This window comes from Nomascus leucogenys, chromosome 22a (assembly GCF_006542625.1).
Source record: "Nomascus leucogenys isolate Asia chromosome 22a, Asia_NLE_v1, whole genome shotgun sequence".
Lineage (NCBI taxonomy): Eukaryota > Metazoa > Chordata > Mammalia > Primates > Hylobatidae > Nomascus > Nomascus leucogenys.
The window spans coordinates 76,300,220-76,324,548 of NC_044402.1; the positions used below are offsets into that span (position 1 = coordinate 76,300,220).

Sequence of the window (24,329 nt, forward strand, 5' to 3'; positions counted from 1 at the left end):
AAAATCTGCACTAAGAGTATTCCCGTTCTGTGTGGTCTGTTTGTGCATACTACCTATTCAACAGATATTGTCTTCCATGTGTTGAACACTGGGAATAAAATGATGAGCAACAACAGATATGGTCCTGCCTTCAAGGAGTTCATAGTTTGATATGGGAGATAACATTAGAAGGAATTTCAAGGAAGGGTGTTGAATAGAGTGTCTGGCAAGTCTTAGGTTAAGACTGCCCTGAAGAAGTAACAATTATCACAAAAATATGAGGAACCAAAAAGAGCATTAATCTATTTTTTACATCTACCAAAGGAGAGGATTCATAGGTAGTAAAAAGAGCATGTACTTAAAGATCCTAGGTTCAGATTCCATTTGCAATGCCCATAAACTAAATAGTCTTGGGGAATGAATTTAATCTGTTTGATAGGATTCTATCTCCTCAAACGGTTGTTGTGAGAACGTGTGAAAGTACTTAGCATACAGTGCCTGACCAAGAGAAGATAGTCAAACAATGTACATTTAATTTCCCACTTTCTTCACCCTTCAAAATATTTATTTTCATGGAAATAAATGATTTTTCCCAGTTGTCCTAAATCAAGTGCCAGGGATCTGGTAAAAGTCTTTGGCAGCTGAAAATCTGGCCTATTCTCACAGAATCCTGGACTAAAAACTTAAAAGTCTAATTTACGAGGGAGACTTTTGAGAACATTTTTTAATCCTTCCAGAGTACTTCCAACTTCCATTAATTCTGCTGCCAAACAAAAAGGAAGGTATACTTAAAAAAATAGAGAAAATGCATAAAGCAGAAAATCTAGGTTTTAAAAAGCATCAAATAATATAGAACTATATAACTGATGGTGTTTCCTTCTCCTAAAGTCCATTAATATTACGAATTAAACCAGGTATGATAGAAGCTCTGGAGGACCAAGAATGGAAAATTAAGTGGAATCTAAGTTTCACACACAGGCAAACTGATAAAGGGCAATTGGGGCAAGATACCTACTACCCAATGAATTTAGTAATTTTTAGTCATTTAAAATAGCATTAAAGCAGAAAATGTAGATTAGTTTCTGAGGAGGAAAGAAATTAGGATGAGACAAATAATATATGGAGTGATACAATTTAATAAGGTTTTCATTCTGTACTCATTTTAATTTTTATTCTTGTTTGTATTCTAACAAATGTACTTCTCTATATTTATATATTCATCTGTCTACATTCAGAGCCTGAATATATTTACTTATTGACCAGCAGAATGAGTACACTTAAAACTTTAATAATTTTGAAACAAGTCAAATTACATAACTGTAACATACAGCAGATCACCAATTCACAACCATCTCTACCTTGGTTCATCTTTACATAAGTACTTGAATTCCCTTTAATGTCTCTTTAGGAGTTCATAAACTATATCTAGATCTCTGCTATAATTTTCACAATTAATTAAAGTTATACCAGATAGTAACTTAATACAGTATCTTCTCCCAATTTTCTAGAGTAGCTAATCTCCATGACCATTTCAAAATAGCTATTCATAATTCACAAATTATCTTTATTCTTTGGCCCTTCAACTAACTGATTTGTACACAGATAATAAATCCAACAGGTAATACTGTAAAGTAATATTGTAAGAAGAAAGTTTTAAGACGATTAAGTAGTTGCTGTCCACTGGAAATAAAAGTATACTTATAAGGTCTTATTTTTTAAATAAAACTTTAACTTTATATAACCTTAAGGAACCTTAAACGCTGACACCAACATTGAGGCAGTGTAAAATTCATGGTTCAATACAAATCATCCTGCATTAACAGTTGAGATCTAAGTTCTGGCTTGGCTCTGGTGCCTGCTATCCCTATGACCCTGGGTCTTAGCCTATTTGTGTTGTTAAGGAATACCTAAAGCTGGGTCACCTATTGAAAAAAAAAAAAAAAAAACAAAGAAGTTTATTTGGCTTATAGTTCTGCAGACTGTACTAGAAGCATGGTGCCAGCCTCTGCTTGGCTTCTGGTGAGAGCCTCAGACCACTCATGGCAGAAAGCAAAGCGGGGCTGATCTCTGTGTGCAGAGATCACACAGCAAGAGAGGAAGCAAAGAAGAAAGGGAGGGAGGATACCAGGCTCTTTTAAACAATCAGCTTCCGGGGGGGAAAAAGGGAGCAAGAACTCATTACTGCAAGGACAACACCAAGACATTCATGAGGGATCCACTCCATGCTCAAACACCTCCAGCAACGGGGATCAAATTACAACGTGAGATTTACAGGGGTCAAACAAACCACATATAGCACCATTTCTAAGTCATTTAGGATTTTCAGAAACTCAGCATACTATATTTAATGAAAATCATCATATAATCAGAATATCTCTCCCCTGACACACACACATCCACACCCAAAGCTATACCTCTCCTGATACAATTATGTTCTCCATAACAATAGACTGTGTGTCTAATGCATAAAATGAGTTTGTATGAGAAATAGCAACTTCAAGAATAAAAAGCCTAGCTTAACAAGAAGTAGCAAAATTTCCAAACTTGGGTTCTAAGTGGAATGATTCCAATTCAATTAAACAGCTATTTTTATTTAGTGCCCCCAATGTCTATGTGAGTGGGAGCGTATCTCAGGCAGAGAGGAAAAGCTCAAGAAGGCTGGGAGATGAGAAAAGACTTTGTATATGCAAAGCACAGAAAACACTAGTATTGTTACTTTTAAAATGTGTGCGTGGCAGGGGCAGGTGGCAGTGGCTGTAGTTGTGGTGCAGATGCCAGCCATAACTAGGAGCAAAATTACACATGCCTTTGCAGGCCTTATTAGTAAATTTGGACCTCATCCCAAGAACACTCAAGAGTCACTAAAGGGTCTAAGCAATGGTGTGGCAGATTCATTTTCCTTTTTTTTTTTTTTTTTTTTTTGAGATGGAGTTTCACTCGTTGCCCAGGCTGGAGTACAATGGTGCGATCTCTGCTCACTGCAACCTCCGCCTCCTGGGTTCAAGCAATTCTCCTGCCTCAGCCTCCTGAGTAGCTAGGATTACAGGCATGCACCACCACGCCTGGCTACTTTTGTATTTTAAGTAGAGACGGTGTTTCTCCACGTTGGTCAGGCTGATCTCAAACTCCTGACCTCAGGTGATACGCTCGCCTCGGCCTCCCAACGTGCTGGGATTACAGGCGTGAGCCACCGCGCCCGGCCCCTCATTTTCCGTTTTTTAAAAACTCAGGCTGTAGCACACAGAATAGATAGCAAGTGCACAAGGCTGGAAACAAAGAAACCAGTTAAGAGACAGCTTTAGTAATCTGAAATGATGGAGGCCAAAATTAGAAGGCAGTACAACAGAAATTAAGAGTAAATCCTCTGAAGTAATTTGCCTACATTCAAATCCCTGATTTTCCACTTACCAGGTATACAACTTTAAGCAAAGTTGCTTCTTGCTATGGTTTGAATGCTACAAAAAGCATGTGTTGAAAACTTATGCTAACTGTTGCATTGGAAGCTGGAGCCTAATGGAGATGTTTAGGTCATGAAGGTGAAGCCCTCATGAATGGATTAATGCTCATCATAAAAGAGCTTGAGGTTGCAACTTCCATCTCTTGCTCACTCTTGCCCTTTCTTACCCCTCTGCCTTCTGGCATGGGATGACAAAGCACAAAGGCCCTCACCAGATGCTAGCATCATGCCTTTGGATTTCCCAGCTTCCAGAACTGTGAGCCAAATAAATTTTTGTTCATCACGTTACCCAGTCTGTGGTATTCTGTTATAGCAGCCCAAATGGACTTAAATACATACTCTCTCTGCAACTCAGCTTTCTCTTCTAACAGTCCAAAGATAAAAATCTTCACAGGATTCTTGCCTAAGTACAAATAAAATAATATATATATAGCAGTTAGCATCTTGCCTGGCACAGAATAAGAATGCAAATGTTTACCATCATTATTAAAGCAATGTAAATAGAGAAATGAGAATATAACTAGAAGATGTTTAGGAGACAAAAATTGACAGTTTGAATAAAGGGAAAAGAGATGATTTTACAGCTTCTGGCTTAGACAGTAATTCTATTTGATTAGATGAGAAACAAACGGTTTGAGTGTTCTGAAGGTTTGAAGCAAAGTATAGTGTTCATTCTTGAATATATGGATTGTGAGAGACAGGCCAGTAGGCAGGCATATAGCTCTAAAGTAAAGGAAACAGATCAAAGCTGGAGATCTGAGATTCAGAGAGACAGATGGTAAGTCCTTTGGTGTTGAGAAGAACCCCTAGAGAAAGAATATGCAGAATGAAGAAATGATGACACTAGGTAGAACTTAAGGAACACCAACACTTACAGGATGTTGAGAGCAAGAGGCCAGAAAAATAAGAGAATAATAGTGTGATATGTGAAAAGCCAAAAGAAAAAAAGTGTCTCAAAGAGAGAATATTCAACAATGTCAATACTGCCAAGCAGTGAAACAAGAACTGAGAGTTTTCACTGGATTTGGCAACAAAGTATTTATTCACACAATATGCATCAAGCATTGTGCTAGACCCTTGAGATACAGACATGAATAAGAAAAATAAAACCCTTTCACAAATGGACATTATGTTGTGAAGACAGTAAACTAGCAAACAAATCAAATACATATTGTGATAAGGATGGTGAGCCAGAGAGTGACATGATAGAGAGTAAAAGGCAGAGGCCAGCTTTAGATGAAAGGCAGAGGCCAGCTTTAGATGGGGAGTTTGGGAAGGCATCTCTCTGAGGAGGAAAATTTAAGCTGAAATCTGAGGCAGGAAAGGGTATGGTCAGAGAACTGAAAGGAGTTCCATATGGCTACAGCACAATGATGGTGGGAAGATGGAGAGACAGAAGCTAGACCATGTTTGTAGATCATGCTCAGGACATAGAAGAATTTAGATGATGACCCACTGAACAACTGTAAGCAAGGAAGCTAAGATCACTGTAGCTAATGGTACTTAATAGCTTGGCTTTTCTCATTTATACTAGTGTTAATAATCAGAAATAGGACATTTTACTAATGTTTCAACCATTAACTGTTTATTATAATAATAATGAAAATAAGCTTTTGTATCTAAAAAGATACTATATGGTTACAAACATGTTACCTATTGCATTAATTTTACTAATCCCCTTTTAACCTTCCTCCATATTTCTTTCAAAGATATTTGTCATACTATCTGAGTCTATCAAATTTCTCTGAGGTACTTACTCATTTTCAAGCAATGTATATCAGAATTTGAATGTTTTATAACAACATGACTAAGCAAGATGTTACTAAAATCCATATGGGTCAGTAACATACAAAAAACCTGATGAAATTATTTTTTAAAAGATTATATTCTATAGTTTCAGTTTCCCATTTCCTTAATCTATGTATTTATATACATACATACAATAAAGAAAAGTTGATGCAAAAAACATTGGCTTGAATCTGAGAAGTTGAATTACATGTTCATATTATTTTTTAATTTCCTCATCTGCAAGAGGAAAAACTTATGGTCCTTGCATATTTTAAAGACGTTAATAAGAACAAATGCCATCATTATCAGGTAGTGTGCTAGGCACATTACATTATTTTTAATTATCCTAATACCCTTCAAAAATAAACATAATTCTTCCCATTTTACAGATGAAAAAATAATCTCAGTGAGTTTAGGTGACTTGCCCAAGACTACAGACCTGAAATTTAAGCCCAATACTGTAGGCTCAAAAACTCTGGTTACTATACCGGATGTCTCAGACTGTTAACAGATTGAGTTCCAAAAAAAAAAAACTTCACATATGAGATATTAAATCATAAAAATAGATTTTTAAATGATAAAAATGGTTTGTTCAGTTTTTAATAAACTGTGTGCAACTTAGAAACATTAGCCAAACACACCACTCTTATACAGGTATATTTTTCCCTTCAGCATAATAATTTGATTTCCATTTTTTTAAATATTGGAGAAGAGAGATAAAAGGAGGCCATAACAGATAAGCACACTGTATTAAAGGTCCAAGAATTAGCACTGAGACACATTTTTTCCAGTTAATCCTTAATACAAATATTAAATCCAATTAACTACCAGCAACCCACTACCTAGTCTCACAAAATTTGTTTCTCAAAGTTAAAAATTACAAATGGCTGGCCTACGATGTTCCTGTATCAGAAAAACCTAACTTCTGATTAAAACCTCTAAATGTCACTATTTCTCTTAACTAGAAAGGAAACAAGTCTGAATAAAAGTACCACAATTTGCTCTAAGCAGAATCTACAGATTTATTGTATTGTGAGCTATTCCTCCTAAGATTTTTCAGATAGCCAAGTCACCCACCAAGATACTGTTTGAAGAAGACTAGATATTTAGCAAAATGAAACTGATGCCAGATTATTTTTATTTTCCTTAATAAAATACAAACAAGAGCACAAAATTCACTTATATATCATCATTTTATATCTATAAATAATGCTCAGAATTCAAGTAGGGTCAAGTGCAGAAATATTTCCTATATGCTAGTGTGTAAATATAAACTAATTATATACATCATGTGCCTTTGGCCCAGTTGTAAAATAAAGGACATCAAAAAGAAACACTGCACTTGACTGTTTCATTGCATTCTCACTGAGAATTCGTACCAGTGCCTATGTAGTTACAGCTCTACTTAACTGTTCCATTGCATTGTTATTGAGAATTCGTACCAGTGCCTATGTGGTAACAATAACAACTTTCATATCGCTTAATGTAAACACCTAAATAGACATTTCCCCCAGTTGTAAATATCTCAGGAGCTAAAATTCTATCAATTTTTAATAATGAAGTAGTCAAAATCTTAACCAAGTTTCATTCCTTAAAACAAACACAATTAGAGAACTTACTCTTAACCAAAGTTCTTCCTATGTCAAAATGGATATTTACAGGTTATACATACAGAAAACAAGAAAGCAATCACGTTTGTTTACTTTTAGAATGGACAAAATATAAAAGCTGTCTCAATAGTGTGGGTATTTGTACATTCAAAAGGATCTTACTTCACTGATATAACTTGCTTTTAATTTTAATACCCAGTATATATAACTTTGAGATGTTCAAATAGCTAGGCAATCTGAATTCAAATGATACGCAAGCATACCCTTAGAGGGGCAAAAAAAGAAAGTGCCACCGAAAAAGCAATAACTGACATCAACAAGACTATAAATATCCAGTTGAAGGCACATGGAAGCATTTATTACTCTGCCGTCAAAGATTCTCCACTTAGTTCAGGATCAGGAATAGAATCAGCTCCGGGAACTGTGGAGTTGGTTTCAATCACTGAGGCTTCCTCATTCTCAGTCTCTTGTTTCTCCTCTGGTTCCTCTGAGTCAGATGCTTTTTCAATCACTTGGTTTGTCTGTTCTGTAGCTGGTATTTTGTCATCTGTCTGCTCTGTATTATTATCAAGAACATCTTGTTCTAAAGATTCTGAAAAGATAAAGATTCAAAACTTTAGGAATACCCGAATGTTAAAACTGCTAAATAAGGCAAGCAAAAGATAAACACACACACACACACACACACACACACACAGAAACCATACAATTGTCTAACATTATCCTTAAAATCTTTCAAAATAAGTACATAACTCTCTTTACAGTTAGCATGATAGAAGAAAAAAAAGTAATTCAGAGGAAATAAACCCATAAATATACTTTTTCTAATGTCCCATATTTTCATACAAAATAAGTTACTAAAGACACATCTGAAAGTTGAAAGTCCAAAAATCATAGTCCCAACAGAATTATGTGCTGTAATACAATAGTCCAGCAAACAATGCAAATGTATTAATGTCCAGATTACATTTCCTGAAGAAACTGTTTCCCTTGTGTCCAGGCAACCCTGTGAGCAATATGTAAATGTGTACTTTGTGGGTGGGTGGGTGTGTGTGGGTGTGGGTGGATGGTGCTTTCCTACACTGATATACATCTCTATTATCCAAAAACCGGGAAGTCAGGTTTCTGTCTTTTCCAAAGGCATGACTAGTCTCTCCTCATCCCTCTGCAGGACAAGTCCTCTGTATTTAACCTCTGGGTCAGAATGTGCTACATACCTAGCATGTTAGGGAGAGAAAGAGAAGGGTCTTTTAATCCCATCTGCATAGCAGAAGTTAAGGGTACTAGTCTCTACATGAAAATTTACTCCTTTTAAACTCTCTTTTTAAGTATTATTGAATTCAAATCCCTTAATAATAATATAACAATTGTATTGAATAAACTGCCTTTAATTCTTTAAAGTTTAAAGAACAGGATGGAGGAGGGAATGACTGGAGCAGACAACCTTTGGGCCACCCAATTTCTACATTAAAGATAAAAATCTAGCTTTAAGGTATTTCTTTGTTTATGTAAAAAACAGCAATTAATATTTTTGCTAGTAGAAATATGGCCAAACCATATCAATTAAGAAAAAAAGCAGATTTTTCTACTCTCACAGATGATTCCTTACAATATACTACAAATGTTACTGATTCAAAAACTCTGGAGGGAAGGCCAGCCTTAGTAAAAAGTTCTAATTAAGTTCCTTGTATAACAAAGGTCAGTTTTGCTAAATAAATAAAATCGTTTTGCAAAGAAATTATGTGTTATATGCACATGTGTTAATATGGAAGTCTTGGAAATCCATGGTTTTACCATACCAGTTTTAATAAATACAAATTATCTATAGCTCACATACTCTATGCCAAGACTTTAAAAATATTTAAAAAGAATTATTTCTTTAAAGAGATACCTTGGACTCTGGCTTATATAATTAGTTATAACCACCTTCCTCCTTTTGATATGTAGAATAAAGGCCCAAATTCTACAGTTTTACTATATGAAAACTTCCTATGCTCACAAAAAGTAGTAAGGAATGTCCATAAATTAATTTGTGCTAAATTTCATTTTTTTAAATCCTATCTGTATCTTAATATGGAACTTAAAATGGCATTGCTACACACTTGGAATTTTATAAAAATCCAAGTTAGAAAACAGTAAGTCACTTGAATTTTGTTATTTCAATGTTCCAGAGCAGAAAGGAAAAGCAGAAGGGGCAAATGAAACTACAGGCATGTACAAATCATTTCTGCTACAAGGGCAAACAAGTTATCCGTGGAAAACTTCAGGAGTCACCAATCATTTGTAATTCTACCCTCACAGAATGTATCCAAGACAGAATGTCAAGCGTCATGGTTTTCCACAACTCTTGGGCCATAAAGCAGTATTTACTTGGCAAGAACTTCACAATTTCTTATAGTTTAGTAAGCCTTCTGAAACAAACCAATAAAGCCACAAGAAATGAAAAAACAAAAAGCTAAGAATCCAGGATGTAACTCACCAATAAACATGTTTAAGTGAAAACAGGCCCACATAGTTTGTCATATTCTGTCTGACAGACTGCCTCAATACTGTACTGAAATAGGAGAGGTATCAAAATTCAAGGCTTGTCATATTAAAGTTTTGTGATGTTACTATTTTCAAAAATAGACTTTACTAGGCAAAGCCAATTTAATGTACAAATTCTGGGGCCACACAGAAGTGGTTAATACAAGGAGGAGAACTACAATACTGAAATTTTTAAATGTCTGCAATACAAGAATTCATAGAAATACCATGTGCTATCATAATCAGAAAACAAGATACACGAAGTCTTCCAGTCACTATTGTATTTCAGAGAATATGTGGAAGACTACAAAATTGGTGAAATGGGTGGAAATTGAAAATAATCAAAGAGCCTATTAATGATTAAGTTTCTTCCCCTGGGTTAATCTGCAGAAAAGCAATTTTTTTAATGGCAGTAACACTACAAAAAATTGGTATGTGACATGACATCTACAATGTAGACATCAAGTAGTCTAAATAAGATAGGTATTGATGTTTGGATGCCAATGCCATTTTGTAAGAAGTCATCAAACAAGATCTAAATAATTAAGTGTAAATGATTAACAGAGAATTACATATAAGTTTAATAACCACAGAGCTTTGTAAGATTATTTAATGTGTTACAAACATACTTTTTTCATTTTTATGGAAGCGCATCATTTGCCCATTCTAACAAAAACAGCAAATTTCTTCCATGAAGCTGTAGTTTAAAAAAGCTTGGTGGAATAAAATATATTTCACAAGATGTTAATATTTGGGCATAAAATACTGTAAGAGAAACCAGGCTTTGTGTTCACACTAATTAAACAACCCTACTCTTCCCTTTATGGCCTAGTTTAAGACTAAGATATGAAACAATTACCTGAATGACCTAATTCCATCTGTAAGAAAAATCTTTAAATCAACTCTGGCATCTATAATGTCAAGAAAACAATATACCACAATGTCATAAAACAAAAAATGATCCATGCAATTTCTTTCCCCACTCCTGCCATCACCCTACCCCAACCTCAATATTCTTATTATTGAGATATTATTATTATTTTTTACCAAATAGTAACAATTGGCTTCCAGTTGTTTGGGCAAAGTCTCAACTCAGCTAGAAAACTGAAACTCATAAAACAGTGTAATTATATAAGGAATATCATTGCCCCACCTATAAACTACACACATGCAAAAACATGTAAAGAACATCATGTTTAGGTTTTTACTCTAGTTCTTGAAAAAATAATTTCTTAAGAAAATTAAATAATAGTCTAGCAAAACAACTTCATATATTTTTGCCTTGCTAACACATCAGTGCCCACTATATATGTAAGCTACAAACTTACCCAAAGGAACTGTTTAATTAAAATTGACAACATGTCTTCAACTCATAAGTTTTAAACAAGGCACTTTTTACAAGATTTTCCTGCCTTAAGGAAAATGGTTAACTTATATTTAAGAAACAAAGGTACAAATTTCACCCCAACTCAACCCAATAACTCAGTAAATAAAATTCAATCAAATTATAACCACTCATAATAGCTAGTATTCATCAACACACAGAATACCATTTAATTATTTACCATTTCTGAGCAAATTAATTAGACAAGTTAAGGATTGTTTTTTTTTTTTTTTGAGACAGAGTCTCACTCTGTCGCCCAGGCTGGAGTGCAGTGGTGCAATCTCAGCTCACTGCAACCTCCGCCTCCCGGATTCAGGCAATTTTCCTGCCTCAGCCTCCCATGTAGCTGGGACTACAGGCTCATGCCACCACGCCTGGATCATTTTTGTATTTTTCAGTAGAGACGAGGTCTCACAATATTGGCCAGGCTGGTCTCGAACTGACCTTGTGATCTGCCCGCCTTGGCCTCCCAAAGTGCTGGGATTACAGGTGTGAGCCACCATGCCTGGCCAAGGGTTTAATTATTAAGCAATGATCTAAAACTAAACTATTAAGTGAAAGTGTTTTAGAAAAGGGAGTGAGAAGGCCAAAAGATCTCTATGTCTAAAACAAACATGCAAAAACGTACTACATATCTTGAGAAGGCTGCACATAAGTAAATATAAACAAAGGTATAAAAAGATTATTTAATGGATCTGGTAAATACATGGAATTCAACAAAATTTACATTATCAAATAGTTTAATTTCCTGGAGCATAACAAAAATACTAAACTTAGAATTTTCCCATGCTCAGCACAACCTAATGGTAACAGTATTTTGCATAAAAGAAAGAGGACTAAAATCATATTATCAAGTTAAATTTTACCTTATATAAATTTCACTTGCTATTTTTGATAGCATTGATTAGATGCCATGAGTTTTATTATTAGGAAGTTATTTCCAATTGGACAAAAACTATACTCTACTAAAATAATTGCGTGAGACCTAGACAAGTACAACTGGGCAATACAAACACAATATTAACAGTAACATTTTTTAAACATGGTAGCCAAAAAATCACTGCATCAGAACACCAACAATGTAGAAACCTAGTACTCTAATGATTATCACATACCATAAAAAGAATGCTTTTTTAAAAAAAGGTAAAACTGATAAAACTGATAAACCGCTTTAATGTAACTTAGCAGAGATTCAAGTACTAGGGTACTATCTATTTAACCATAAAAGAAACTGAGGAACCTAAAAGCAGTTCATTTCTTGCCGTATTTAGTATGCCCTCAAATAAAAAGACAATCTATATCCATAATTTGTTGTATTTCTCTAATAATCTATTACCAAAGCATCTGGATGTAAAATTCCAGAAAAAAAATATTCTAGGTATTCAGGTGAGAAATTAATGAGAGAAATTTCTTCTAGGTCTCCTCCTTTGATGAAAACTTTCCAAGATTCTGTATGTTTTTCTAAAGAGCAGTCCAGAAAAACAGCTTTGTGCCCCATCCTAAATGCGAAATCTTCCAAAATCAGAATCCAGGCAAAACTTAACTTCAAAATCCTTACATCACAGATTGAAAAAAATATTTCTTCTATTAATTCTTGATTGTTCATAAAAATGTTTACTGATATTTGTTTAAAGAAAAGTTTGGATGGAAGAAAGTTATCTTTTGGTTCCATCTGTAACTTCAATAACTTCATCTCTACAGTTTCTGCTGCTAAGAAGGAGCCACTGCAATACTTTTAATAATGTAAGAATTAAAGCAGGAAAGTTTTTTTTTCAGACCTCAAGTATCTACATCATTTAGAAATCAGAAATCCAAAACATTGGCTGTTAGCAAAGAGTAGATGATTGAGATGATATGGTCTTCATTAATAGTTCAATATACTCATAAGCCACCGGTGTTCAAAACAAATGCAGCTTCATCTATTCATCAGACATACTTCCAGTTGTTTACTAAAGGAAGCCAGCTTGGAATTGATAACTGTGTGTCACAGTGTTGAGTTAGTAAGTCCTGAAAAAAGTTTCAATGTTCTGGAAAGCCAAAGAAAAAGATGCTCATGGCCACTTTGATGAATCCAAAGAGAAGTATGAAAGTTATTATTCTAGAAACTATCTTAACCAAATGGAATTGTTGCTTCAGTTTTTAGCATTATGGAGTTATCAAACCCTGCCTCCAGTTTTGTCTTCATGTAATAACATTACCTTATTGGGGATGGGTTTGAGCCAGTAAGACTTCTTTCCAGGAATTTCAGACAGAAAATGAGACATCTGGGGTATTGCTCCTCCTAGATTAGATGAGAAGGATAGGTATAGCTGGGTGTTGTTTGCTAACTATCTATGTTGACCTTAGCAGAAGACAGAAAGTATGGGACTCCTTATCAAGATTTTCACTGTGTTGACTGTTTTTTCTTATCTTGTCTTTTTTTTTTTTTTCTGTCCCAACTATTAGCTTACAGATATTCACTTTAGCTTCTATAAGCAGGGCTAGTCATGGAAAAGACTTCGGTTTTTCCTCTAGGCATCTTCAGTATGAAATCCTTTAATTTTCAGTTCCACGAGGCTGCAATGGCAAGGCAGATGCAGTGCCTTGCAATGGCAAGGCAGATACAGTTTGCATGTGACAGCATGCAGCTCAGAGCACGACTTAAGCAAAAGAAAAAAATTGATATTTTGTTTGAAGTTGATGCTGCAGACTTGGAGAAGATGAATGCATTGATTCAGCGTTGGAAGAATACAGGCCTCTGTCATAGCTATCTGTATTCAAATTCACTTTGATATTTGTTAGTAAGCCAAAAGCCAAACCCAATTCAACACACACATTTTAGGTTCACTCTTCAAAGTTAAAAAAAATATCGATACTCAAATCCCATACTAAATTTCTGAAATCTGAAAATTCACTGCTTCATATAATATTCTCAATTAAAGCAATTTTTTACAGTACTCAATGTTTTTATGAAGAAAATATCAAATACATGTAAACGATAATTCCTAGAAATTAAAATAATTAATCCTGACTGGTAAATAAATTACGTGAACTAAACTTCGAATATGCATTTTTTTCCATATCACACATACCAACAAAACATTATGGCCTGCTTCATAATTTTGGCAATCTTCATAATTCAGAACTGATTAACAAAGAGCTCCTGACCAAATATTAATACTGTAGCAAGAAAGAGCTGGCAATAGTCTAATCTTCCACCTCATCTTTTCCATTTTTTCATGAAACTTCCTCAAGAATTCCTAAAACAGAATTGTAAGATGAATTCTAAAACCCAATAAATTCTGATAAATTGTTTCTCTAAAATAAGGTTGATTTTTACATCAAAGGCAATGTTAATCTTCTGAACCTTTAGAAAATTGTTTGTTTTAATGAAATACCAGTCCTATTGATACAGTAATCCAAAAAAACGCAAAGATAACTTTATAATTCCAAAGATTCCTGCTTTCTGGTAATTTCCACCAATTCATGTGGTAGATACAAACTTATTTTATCAATGTTAATCACAAATCTTGTATTTTATCCTTTCAATAGTTGTTTCATAATTCCAATAATCTTTCACTCAGATAAACTGAAAAAATTAACCCATGAAAATATTACTAATCAAATCTCCCAACAGTTTTTAGAAAAGGTCACTCCATAAACAGTATTTAACTAGCTGATGCTAGATGTTGCTTATCACAATACAACCTGCATGTTAAAAGTGAAACACATCACACCTATCACACAGGAGGCTATGGTAACAGAGCCATAGTTGACATATGCATGCGGCAAAATCTGATAAATTAATCCATCTAAAAGCATTATGCTTTTATTACTGTTAAATAACACATGTCATTAAGGGGCAAAACTGTTTAACATATTCATACCTTCATTAAACTGGTTGTCTGATGAAAGCACACTTCCTGATGGCAAGGGACCAACTGAACTTGAACCTTCCATCACCTGCCTCTTCTCAAAACTAAACTCAGGAAGTCTTGGAGCCTGAGGTCTGGTTTTTCTTGCAGGGTTCAAGAAAAAACAGTAGGCACATCGAAAAGCTGCAGAGAATATTTTAAAAATAAGCAAAACCACAAACCAAACAAAGTTCAAGGACTAATTAGTTAACTCACAAGATCACTTTTGCAGATATTCAAAAGAACCTTTTAAAAGTTACCGTGTATGTTATTTAAATAATAATATGGTAGATGCTCTAAACAGAACTAAAGCATACTTCCTAATTATTAGAATTTTAATTTTTAAAATTAAAGGCAGAAAAGGCATAACAGGTTACATAGCAGGCTAACTATGTAATAAGTTACACAGCAGGTTGACAGCAGAATAATATTAATGATTTAAATGAATTAGTGAGATTACATTTCTAGTCACCAGAATTATTAGGTATTTTAAAATCCAGAACCTTGCACACTTACCCATGAAAATGTAGTACATAATATTCTAGAAGCATTTTCAATTTACCACAGTAGTTTTTAATAGTGGCTACACATGAGAATCATCTGCAGAGCTTTAAAAAATATATTGATGCCTGGACCTCATACTCAGTACATTAAAGGAGACTCTTTATAAATGGGTCCTGGGTATCATAATTATTTTAAACTCTTTGGGTGATTGTGATACACAGTGGGGTTTGAGAACAACTGGCCTAGAGGCTGTACATTATATAGGAGGAAACCTGAATTGTCTTCCCTGCTTTGCTCTATGTACTAAAATAAGGATAATACGCGTAACCAATGTATACAAAGAGAGTATATAAAATGACACTGCATAGAAAATGGCATAGAATAAAATATTTAAGTGTAAAATATTTAAATCTCATTGCTCAATAATTCTTACCAATGTATTCAAATTCTTCCTTCAAAGCCATGCCATTATGAGAAAAACACTGCTGACATATAAGTGCATACCTACACCATAAGAAAAAACGAACATACCAGTTACAAATGCAGACAAAGCTCATGACAGAGACTAATTTAGCCATCATGGCTAATTTATATTTTAACACAGCTAAATATGCCATAACAAATTATATGAGACTTAGTAAACCACAAAACAATATTCATTAAACAAAAGCCAAAATTAACCAAAGCCCAAATTTCACGCATTTAAAAATATAACTTACACATCAAATTTAAAATAAACTAAGCAACAGTTAAATGAATATGTCTTTACTAAATTAGCAGAAACATATTTGACAACTGAACACTTAAATTTTGGTGTTTCCCAAAGTATAGTCCTAGGGATGAAAGCCTCCAAATCTGTGGTCAGATAAGGCTGGAAAAGTTGGAACCCTCTTAGAGATTCACAATGAATATTATTAAAACCTGAGATGTCTTGCGGCAAATAAACATATTTAATTTTGTTTAGTACAACCCAAAGATTAATTTCTATACATGATTCTTATACCTTTCCCAGTTACACTAAACATCTGCCTCATTTTCTATTTATATACTTTCTCAGTTCTCTGTGGATATACTCAATGAATACTTCGCTATATCAAATGTCATTCTATTTTGAATAACATACAATTTATTACATAAACATTAAATTCTGATTCCTTTTTTTAAATAATAATTAGGAGCTCTGTCAAAATCTATTATCCAATGAATTTTTTAGAAATCTATACTTTGACAATTGCTCTGTACATATCATACGATCTTCCTAGAGTTATTTTAAGAATAATTGGAAAAGCATTTTGAGAACTGCTAAGTACTAAATACATGCAAATTGCTCTTATCATTAAAAGTACTACTATCACCAAGTCCAGTACTGATACCTATAAAGCTCCATTTCTTAGAACCTATCAGAGTTGAACTATGTTTTTGCTCTTTCAAGTTTAAAAGTTTCAATGAAATAATCCAGTTTCTCTAAAAGTTATAGCACAGTTAATATTTTTTCAAAATGGATTTAATCCAGACTATGTTGTCAAAACTTCTACTGTCAAATAATTGAGTATATACTCTTTTGCAGGGCTATAAAATATTCCATTATGCTCTAAAGTCAGAAAATAGGTGCCACAAAACTGTATAACATCTAGTGTGTACACACACACACATCCTGTTTTCACTTTCATTTATCTACCACCCCAGTAAATATTACCTGTTTTGTGGACCATCACCAACCAAATATTCAACAATTCTATCCAAAGCACCTCGTTCTCGGGGGAGAATAGGTCTTGCTAAAGGTGGACCTGGAGGATGAAGACCTATTAAATAAATAAATACATACAAAATTTATATACATGAAATACACATAAAATTTAATTCCATTACCAAGAACTACCTATACTTGTTAGAACTTTTAAAAGGTTTTAACAAAAGAGCAAAATACTAATTCTTATAAATCTCTGAAGAACATTCAAATTTTCATTAAAAATACTGTACTACAAAAATATATTTAAATATGTGCTATATTAGAACTACCTTTGCCAGTAGATTCTGTAGTAGATTCCTACGTAACTACTAGCAAATAAAATTATGCTTAGTTCTGTAAAAGCTGATTTTTTAAAATGCTCCAACTCTTAAAAGCCTACGTGATAGTAAATCAGGTGACTTCCACTTCAGGCCATAATAGAGCAACAGGTGTCAGATTTAATGTCCCACCTAAAACAACTAAAATACTGTGCAAAACATATGAAGTAACAGTTTTAAAGACTGGATATCAAGCAATGTAGGTTATTGTTCCCTGAGAAGACTAAAAACAAAACATGCCCTACAACTGCCCCAGCTTATTGCCTACAGAGAGTTTCCACTTGGCAGTGAAAAGAAAGTAAACCCAGGTGAAGTGTAGCAGACTCTCATAGTTGAGGAGACAAAGCCAGAATTCTGAGAAGGCCAAGGCATATTGAGTTCACAAGAAAGGGTACCAAGCAGGAGAGAAGGCACAGAGAAAGAACAACAAAGATTTGCAGAGGGTCTACTGGAGAATTCAGCAGAGTACCGACTGGTGCATGCATGTGAGAAAACTATCTGAGGATGGAGGAAAAAAACTACTCAAAAAGGTGAAAAGAAACAGCATTCATACAGGGCCAAGAATATTGCCCATTTCCAATCAGAGTGGGAAAACCTCCTAACACACAGGCCATTAGGTAAAGTATTCAGAAGAGTACTGTATAGGAATTTTTAAAACCCAGTATTCAATAACGTAAAATTCACAATCTCTGGCAACAGATTAAAAATTACTAGACATGCCAATAAGCAGGAAAATATCACTGATAAGAAAAATCAATCAAAATTGACCCAGAAATTATGAAAATGACTGAATTAGTAGACGAAAAGACAAAACTATTTAAATAATGCATATTTTCCAAATTTGATTAAATCTATAAACCCACAGATTCAAAAATATCAACAAATCCCAAATACAAGAAACATAATTTTGCTCCAAGACAGTGCATGAACAAATTGCTGAAAACCAATAATAAAGAGAAAAATCTTGACCGGGTGCAGTGGCTCATGCCTGTAATCCCAGCACTTTGGGAGCCCGAGGTGGGCAGATCACAAGGTCAAGAGATAGAGACCATCCGGGCCAACATAGTGAAACCCCATCTCTATTAAAAATACAAAAATTAGCTGGGCGTGGTGGCATGCACATGTAGTCCCAGCTACTCGAGAGGCTGAGGCAGGAGAATTGCTTGAACCTGGGAGGTGGAGGTTGCAGTGAGCTGAGATTGTGCCACTGCACTCCAGACTGGGCAACACAGCGAGACTCCATCTCAAAAAAAAAAAAAAAAGAAAAAAAAGAAAAAGAAGAGAGAGAAATCTTAAAAAAAAAAAAAAGAAAAAAATACATTATGTACAGAGAAAAAGATAAGAATGACAGCAGACTTCCCATCAGAAAAGATGCAAACCAGAAAACGATGAAACAGTATGTTTAAAGTTCTGAAAGAAAGAACTGTCAAAAATTTTATATCCAGTATGAACATCTTTTTTAAATGAAGACTTTTACAGATATACAAAACTGAAAGAATTCATCACTAGAAGAACAATACAAGAAATGTTAAAAAGAAGTCCTTCAGGCAGAAGGAAAGTGATAGCAGATGGAAAGCAAGATCTACACAAAGGAATAAAGAATCTAAAACAGTTATCATGTGGGTAAATATATAAGACTTTTTATTATTTAAACCCCCTAAAAGATAACTGACTGCACTCTATTATGCATTATATGTAATCTAGAGATGATTTAAAGTATATGGAAGGATATGTATAGATTATATGCAAATACTATGCCATTTCTTTTAAGAGATTTGAGCATCCGTGGATGCCGGTATCCACTGGGGGATCCTGGAACCAATCGCCCATGACATATATATGTTGTTTCAAGTAAATATAAAACATTTACCAATACATGGCATTCTCAGACATAAAACAAGTATCAATACACATAAGAAGATTCAAATAACACAATGTATGTTTTCTAACAATATAATTAAATTAGAAATCAGCAGGAGATAAACATCTGAAAAATCTCCAAATATTTGGTGACTAAATAACATACATTTGAATAACCCAGGATTCAAAGAAAAAATGAAAATTAGAAAGTATTTTGAACTGAATGAAAATGGAAAAAAAATCAAAATTTATAATATGCAGCTAAAGCAATACTGAAAAGAAAATTTATAATGTTAAACACCTATATTACAAAAGAAGATAGGACTAAAATCCATAATTTCAGCTTCCACATTAAGAAACTAAAAAAGAAGAGCAAATGAAACCCGAAGTACAGAATAAAAGAAATAATAAAGATCAGAGAGGAAATTAATACAACAGAAAATACAAAAATAATAAAGAAAAGCTGGTTCTTTGAAAAGATCAATATAATTGTTAACCTCTAGCCAGACTAATCAGGAAAAAAAAAAAGAAGATACGAACTATTAATATCAGAAAGGAGAAAAATGCCATAACTCCGGACTGTAAAAACATTAAAAGAATAATTAGAGAATATTACGAGCAACTTAACGCCAATAAATTCTACAGGTTAGATAAAATGGACGAATTCCTTGAAAGACTACCAAACTACCAAAGTTCACTCAAGAAGATAAAAATAATTATTTGTTAAAATTTTGTTAGGAATTTTTGCATCTACGATCATGTATGATATTGGTCATAGTTTTTCTTAAAGAAATTGAATTTTTAGTTAAAAAAAAAAAAAAAACACCTTTTTCTCTCAGGAAAAAAAAAAAATACCAGGCCCAGATGCTTCAACTGGTCATATCTTTAAAATTAAGGAAACATTTAAATTAAGGAAGAAATAATACCAATTCTACACAAATTGTCCAGAAAACTGAATAGGGAATACTTACTCATAATGTTATGAAATGAAACCGACATAACTCTGATACCAAAACCAGATAAAGATACGACAAGGAAAAAATAAACAAAAAAACCACAGACCAATATTCCTAATGAGTATTGATATAAACATTTTTAACAAACTACTAGCAAATCAAAGCCAACAATATGCATGTAAGATAATTCATCATGATCAAGTGAGATTTATTCCAGGAAAGCAAGTTAGTTTAACATTTAAAGATCAATGTAATTCACTATATGAACAGGCATTAAAACAAAGAAACAAAGCCCAATATAAACATCTCAATAGATGTAGAAACAGCATTTGAAAAAATACACAATCTATTACTAATTTAAAAGAAAACCTTCAGCTAACTAAGAATAGATGGGCACTTCAAGCTGATAAGGAGTATTTATTAAAACAAAAAGCCCTAGAGATAACATCATGCTAAACTGTGAAAGAATAATTGCTTTTCCCCTAAGACCAACAAAAAGGCAAGGATGTCCACTCCTAGCACTTCTATTAACATTGTACTGAAGGTTATAGCTCATATAATAAGGTAAGAAAAATAAACAAAAGAAAACCAGATTGGAAAGGGAGAAGTAGAATTTTCTTTATTCAGACAATGTGGCTGTCTATGTAGAAAATACTATGTAATCTACAAAAAAGTTATACTATCTAGAGCCAATAAATTAGTTTATCAAGGTTATAGGATACAAGAGCAATATACAAAAATCTATTGTATTTCTATATACTAGCAATAACCAGTTGGAAATAGTTAATAAAACAATACCATTTACAACAGCATTAAAAATATGAAATAACTAGATGTAAATTTAACCAAAAAATGTGCAAAATCTATACACCAAACACTACAAAACATTGCTGAAAGAAATTAATGACCTAAATGAGTGAAGAGAAATATACTGTGTTCATGTAATAAATTAGACAATATCATAAGAGACTAATGGTGAGTGGAGGAATAACACATAAAATTTAGTTAATAATTTTTATTTTATATAAAAATAATAACAAAAAGAGTTACACATTCAAACGTTATGAATTGTAACCCTATAACCTCTGAAAACTGAAAGAGAACTATTTGCAGGAGATACTCTGAATTGAGACAACACAGAAGGCACTGAGAAGACAGTGACAGAATAAAATAAAATGTGATGTTTGCCTTTGTAAAATGACAGAATGAACATAATAAGGTGGGCAGCAATGGAGGTTTACATGGAGACTTTATAGAAGACTCTGAAACAAAATGGAACCCTGTTGGAAGACGCCCTGCCATATAGGGATACAAGGGTTTCAAAATGGCTATGACAAAATCTTTCAAGTATTCAAGATGGCTTTAGGATAGCAATACTACATTATACTAAATTCCTATAATTCAAAGGAATAAAAAGGAAATTTGATTTGTAAATAATCACAAACTTAAAGGCTATTACCATCTATAAAAGGGCAACTGATGTCAAAATTATAGCTATTAGTAAATAAAAGTTAGGTTCTAGACCAAGTTCTTAGTATTAGAAATCAAGTACACTTTTTTTTTTTTTTTGAGACACAGTGGCGCTATCTCAGCTCACTGCAACCTCCACCTCCCAGGTTCCAGCAATTCTCCTGCCTCAGCCTCCCAAGTAGCTGGGATTACAGGCGCCTACCACCAGGCCCGGCTAATTTCTGTATTTTTAGTAGAGACGAGGTTTAACTGTGTTAGGCTGGTCTTGAACTCCTGACCTCAGGTGATCTGCCCATCTCCGCCTCCCAAAGTGCTGGGATTACAGGCGTGAGCCACCGTGCCCGGCTCTCAAATACACTTTTAAGATTCCATCACTGGCAGGGTGCAGTGGCTCACACCTGTAATCCCAGCACTTTGGGAGACCAAAGTGGGCAGATCACCTGAGGTCAGCAGTTTGAGAACGGCCTGGCCAATACGGCGAAACTCCTACTAAAAATACAAAAATTAGCCAGGCCTGGTGGCGCCCACCTGTAATCCCAGCTACTCGGAAGGCTGAGGCAGGAGAATTGCTTGAACCCGTGAGACAGAGGTTGCAGTGAGCCAAGATCCATGACACTGCACTCCAGCCTGGGCAACAGAACAAGACTCTGTCTCAAAAAAACAACAAAAAAGATTCCATCAGCTAAGTTATTGGTTTACTTGTGCTAACAACATTCAATTATTATCATCAAAAAATAAACTTGAAACCAGACATGGTCATCCCTCATTATCAAATTTTCAACTTGAATAAGCAAGCCAAATTAGATTTGGAAAGCATTTAAGCCAACTTAACTTGCTAGAGTATTTTACTTCTACATATTTAAAGTGAACATATCCACAAAAGAATCTGGATAAATGAAATAATAGATTTCATAAAAATATCTTAAACCTCTTACACATGCATCTTTATATTCATGCTGTTATAGACAATGGTAATTAATACAAACATCAAAAGCAATCATTGTAGGAATACTGGTCATTTTTACACAGGCTGGCAAATTATCAAGTACCTGCTGGTTATTAATTTTCAAACATATGGGAGCTCTGTGGTAATACACATTAAATTGATTCTCTTCCACAAATATGGCATAAAGAAAAAATTAAGTATTAATCTTCTTTATAGTAAATTGTTTAACTCATTCACATTTTTGACAATGTACAATTTAAACACAGTCTTTCACACAGAAACTAATTAAAAACTTTAGTAAAACATGTTATATTTACATGATCATAAAATCTAGGCTATTATTAATTCTATAGCCCTATTCTTACATGTGCAATACAGTTTTTATTACTTTATATATTGCTAAACTTTTTGCTTAAAATAAATTAGATATACAAATGTCTATAATCCATACATTCGCACCCAAAAAAGTTCTTTCATTAAACAACCAGGAATTTTAATTTACAAATCATGGGTATCTCAAATCAACCAGATAACAACAGAAACATTAGTAATTTCCAATCAATTTAACTTTTCTCAATTTCATAAAATATATGGCTGCCTTAAGTATTGTCATTATATGTCAAATTTAAAAGTATTGTTTTATGTAACTATTTTAAAAGTTTGAAGGTTTGTATACATTTCATTTATAGTCGGTATTCTTAATTTGTTAATAAATGAAGAGTTTTAAATCTTATGCTGCATTTTTGAAGGAAAACAGGAAAAACATCTACTGTACTAAGTGACATTTCCATTATTTATTGATTTCACTACACAAATACTCTGATTATCTGATATCATCTACTGTCTAGCCTCAAAATCATTATTAATTATATATTAGTAATTAGTCATGAAATAACAAAGTAATCTACATTAGAATTAAATAATCTAAAACAAAATAAATAATTTACTATCATATGCAACAATATGACATGGAAATCTACATAAAACAATGTTATCTGTGCTAAAGCAGTGGACTTCCATGCCCCAATCACACTCCAAAAGAAACTGCAGGGTACTATAGTCTATTACACTTCAGAATGGGATCTTCCCCTAGAGATCCACCACAGTGAAAAGAGATAATCTATGAAATAAAATAAAGAGAATATGTTCATTTAATAGAGCTTTATAAAATATCTATCAGAAAATACTAAGGTTCTATGCCTTAAAAAAAAAATCTACTCACTCACATTAACAAAAGCATACCACAATACAGGAGTATTATTCCTGAAATATGTTGTCATGTTTAAAAATACATGTATGGAGTTTAGCAAAAAACATCAATACATTCCAAAAGTGTTTCCTTCTATCCCCGTTTTATATAAATCTGGAGGCATTCTAAAGTTGAATATAAAAAGATATGCTGTACTGTTGGCTACAGAATAATACAAAGTTTTATTGCCATTTAAACAAAGAAGCCATAACAGTTAAATGAGCTCAAGAAATAGGTTTCAGTATCACAAGGTGCCAGCTGTAAAGAGTTATGGCTAATTGAATATGGAACTCCTGCTTAATCAGATAACTGCTCTGCTATTTCCAAATGAAATGCCATTTCCATACCATCTGAAAATGGCCCGTTTTATTGGTAACCAGAGAAAACAATATAAACTGTAAATAACATTAAGTGCTCTGTTTACCCATTCCAGGCACCGAAGTAGCAGGGGATCCAAGATGTCTTGGTAACACATTTGATGATAGGGCTGGAGTAACAGTCCTTTCTGGGGGTCCACCAGGGGCAGAACTGTCCTTTGGTGGTCCAGGAGATACTGGAACTTGTGGAGGAGGGCCCTGGTTAGGGCTTGCTGGTGTTGGAGAAAGGTTTCTTTGAGCTGCAGTTCGCTGACGAATCTCTG

The 24,329-nt window shown here is 33.8% G+C and overlaps 1 protein-coding gene across 1 annotated transcript in view; it reads right to left on the reverse strand.

Moving 5' to 3' along the window:
• Positions 1-1,097: 1,097 nt before the first annotated feature.
• LNPK (lunapark, ER junction formation factor) overlaps positions 1,098-24,329 on the reverse strand; it is an 86,854-nt gene continuing 63,622 nt past the window's right edge. The window contains exons 9-13 of the mRNA XM_030802982.1: positions 24,114-24,326; positions 16,838-16,943; positions 15,575-15,645; positions 14,611-14,781; positions 1,098-7,426 (exon numbers count right to left, since the gene is read on the reverse strand). Coding sequence (XP_030658842.1) covers positions 7,194-7,426; positions 14,611-14,781; positions 15,575-15,645; positions 16,838-16,943; positions 24,114-24,326 — 794 coding nt within the window. The 3' untranslated portion in view covers positions 1,098-7,193. The remainder of the gene's footprint in view (positions 7,427-14,610; positions 14,782-15,574; positions 15,646-16,837; positions 16,944-24,113; positions 24,327-24,329) is intronic.